The following is a 3,085-nucleotide window of genomic DNA, read 5'->3' as shown; positions in this document are numbered from 1 at the left end:
GGACTCGTTGCACATGTGGACTAACGAGATGCTCAGAGATAAAGGGCAACGTGAGGCGACTGTGTGTGAGCTGGATGCTTACATCGGGTTAGAGATGCAATGAGCTTCAATCCTGTGACGGAAATCAAAGAAGCTATGGTCTCAAAAACCATTTATGGGGCAATCCGACTTTGTAGCGACGATGGCGAGAAATCGTTTTGAGCATATCCAAGCCAGGTTTCAAGTGCATGCACCTGGAAGTGTGCCTGTTACCCGGCGAGAGCAGGATCCTTTGTGGCACAGTCGGCGACTAATGAGACAGATTCAGCAGAAGTTTGCAGCAATAGCCGTCCCGGTCGGTGCGGTGTGTTTAGATGAGAATACTGCACGCACAAAAGCGCGATCTTCGGCAAGGACGTTCCTGCCGTCGAAGCCAGACAAGTATGGCGTCCGCTTCTACGCTGTCGTTGGCCGGGAGAGTCTTTATGCCTACTCCGTGTGGGATAATGGTTCTGGCAATCGAACTAACACAACTCCAGCTGACAGATACGTAGATACGTTTCCTGAGCTCAGAACCGCCTTGTTTAGGACTATAGAGCGTGAAGACGTCGCTATCAAGCGCGAGGATGCTAGCTCGTTGTGGATGGCGATGTGCGGCCACCTCACCAAGACGTACCCAGCGCCGAATCAGCACCGCTTGCTCGTATGCGATAACTTTTATACTCGCCACAATCTAGCCAAGACGCTCACAATGTTTACGGACGGCGAGATGAAGATGCTAGGTACTGTCCGAATCGGTTTGCAGGGCAAGTGGATGGCCGAGCGGTTAGAGGCGTCAAAGGGCAGAATCGACCATGCTGAGCGAGGCTCGTGGGAGCTTCTCGCGGCTCTCGATGTTCCAGCCGACTGGGAGAAGCAACAGGAAAAGCACAAACGCGCACAGAAAAAACTTTCAGCACATCTACAGACGCCGTACGTTCCGCCAACTACGACAGCGATAAACGCAGGCTACATCGTCTTCCGAGACAAGAAAACTGTGGTCTTTTACACTAACGATCTGGCAGGTACTCCGTCGCAGGAAGTACTGCTTGGTGACTCGCAGGAGGCGATCCAGCTATGTCGTGGTCTTGCTCCACTTCAGCGATGGACAGGAGATCAAGTCGTGCACCGCAAAACCTTCCAGGTACCTGCAATGATCGTCGCATACAACCTCTTCATGAACGGGGTCGACCGAGTCGATCAACTAAGGAGCACCAACCCGATCCGTCGAAAGGAGAGACGGCTATCCATGAGTATCCTTACGTGGGCACTAGATCTCGCACTCATCAACGCATTCTCGCTGTTCCGAAAGGTGGCAGGTGATGCTGCAGCACGTGTATCGCTGCGAGTTCAAGCGGCGAGTAGCGGATAAGTTGACGCATGTACAGCGAACACGGCTGCAGAAGGAGCGACATCAACAGGCAGCTCCAAACCAGCCCATCGAAGATATTGTGGGAGCTGACGACAGCACTCATGCAATCACACCCAACTCAAGAAAGGACTCGAAAGGGAGGCTCACATGTTATCTCTGCTCGCTGCGTGGGTTCAAGAGGAAGGCTCTGTTTGGGTGCACAGGGTGCCACCGAGGTTTTCACGTCTCCTGCTACAGCGCATTTCACTTCCGAGACGCTCTTACGTCTGACACGCCAAACGCTCGATCAGCACTGTACGCAGTGTGTGCTAAAACGTCAGGAGACTCGAATGTACACACGCGTCTGAAGAAGAACAAGACAATTACGTATCTAGATCAGCTTGACCTGCCGTAACCAAGAGAGAGTAGCTCTGTATACGTACATTACAATACTGTTGAGGCGCGATATTTGCTTGTCGACGCAGAGCGGGAGCTCGATGTGCTTCACCTTGCACAGGCGTCCATACTTCCTGTAAAAATAGAGTTGCGCTAGAGCCTTATTGATTCTTCGCGGTGAACGCGTCTTCTGCTCTCTTGTCAGCATGCGGAGCCTGCTGCCGATGATGTACTTGCCGTACTGCTCCCATTCACACGGCGTGTCCCCGCAGTAGCTGCACGTCTGTCGCGGCGCCGCCAGCGTCTCCACCCCTTCGAGCGCCCCCAGCCCGTTAACCATCTCTACCTGTCAGTTTGAATTTCAAATTATGAAGCAGTACCGTGAGTGACTTCCCTCTGCAAATTCACGAACCACGTGGGAATATGGTGAGGTCTCATAGGCTGTTTTAGTTTTGCTGCTGTAGGCTTAGTGGTCGAGGTAGAGGTCCGCAGCGGACCTCTAAAAAATATCTGGTAGTGAAAGGGTTAAAATGCGTACGAAAAGTGGTGCAAAAACCGGTACTGGTACGGCACATGTGCTCAACACACTAGGCACTGTTTGATACTGCTTTTTAAAATTCGAATAAAACTCATTTTAAATTATTTTGCTTTCTTAGAAAACGAAGCTACTGTACCCCCTGTTTAAAAATATCATTAAAAAAGATGTTAACGTTAATAGTAGTTTTATCTTTACTATAAACAATCATGAAAAACAACTTCGCCCTGGGCTCGACTTCAACTATTCTACTTAAGTCTTAAGATCCTGTTAGCCATGGCCCGTAATACATCAAGTACTCCTCATTCGTAGTAAAGCAACCTTGTTCATTTATCTATTTACCTTGCGCTTCTAACAGTTCGTACGTGGCCATGATGCTGTCGGGTGTGATCATCCGGAACTGTTCATTTAGCTTCAGTAGCGCCTGCGAGACTCGTGCGATCTTCCGGCGGTCGTCCACACTCATGGGCGTGGCCGCGTGTTGCTGTCTCTTGGCCGTCAGCACCTCCACGCGTGTCTCCATGCTGCTGGTCGTGTCGTCCCCTCCGAGCTCGGCCATGCTTCTAGACACCCAAATGTACCCATTGGTGCCGAGAATCACGTCAATGCCGATGCCTGGGAGTGTGGCCATGTGCTGCTTCATCCTCTTTACCAATGGGGCCGCCACGGCCACGAACTGGCCGTTCTCGAGCTTGCCGTAGCGCAGACTGCGCGTGTGCAGACTGAGTGAGCCGTCGTAGCGGACCTCCGGGATCTCGGCCGAGATGAGGTCGTTCTCTACGAAG

At 51.6% G+C, this 3,085-nt stretch overlaps 1 protein-coding gene across 1 annotated transcript; it reads left to right on the top strand.

Moving 5' to 3' along the window:
- Positions 1 to 2,671: 2,671 nt before the first annotated feature.
- Positions 2,672 to 3,068, top strand: PITG_21196 (uncharacterized protein; the record flags this gene model as incomplete). The annotated part of the gene is made up of 2 exons (XM_002894960.1): positions 2,672 to 2,997; positions 3,065 to 3,068. The coding sequence occupies 2 exons, from the start codon at positions 2,672 to 2,674 to the stop codon at positions 3,066 to 3,068; spliced, it is 330 nt and encodes a 109-aa protein (XP_002895006.1).
- Positions 3,069 to 3,085: the final 17 nt, after the last annotated feature.

This window comes from Phytophthora infestans, genomic scaffold, assembly GCF_000142945.1.
Source record: "Phytophthora infestans T30-4 supercont1.320 genomic scaffold, whole genome shotgun sequence".
Lineage (NCBI taxonomy): Eukaryota > Oomycota > Peronosporomycetes > Peronosporales > Peronosporaceae > Phytophthora > Phytophthora infestans.
Note: the sequence above shows the minus strand (reverse complement) of the source record. Positions and strands in the feature narration are given on the sequence as shown.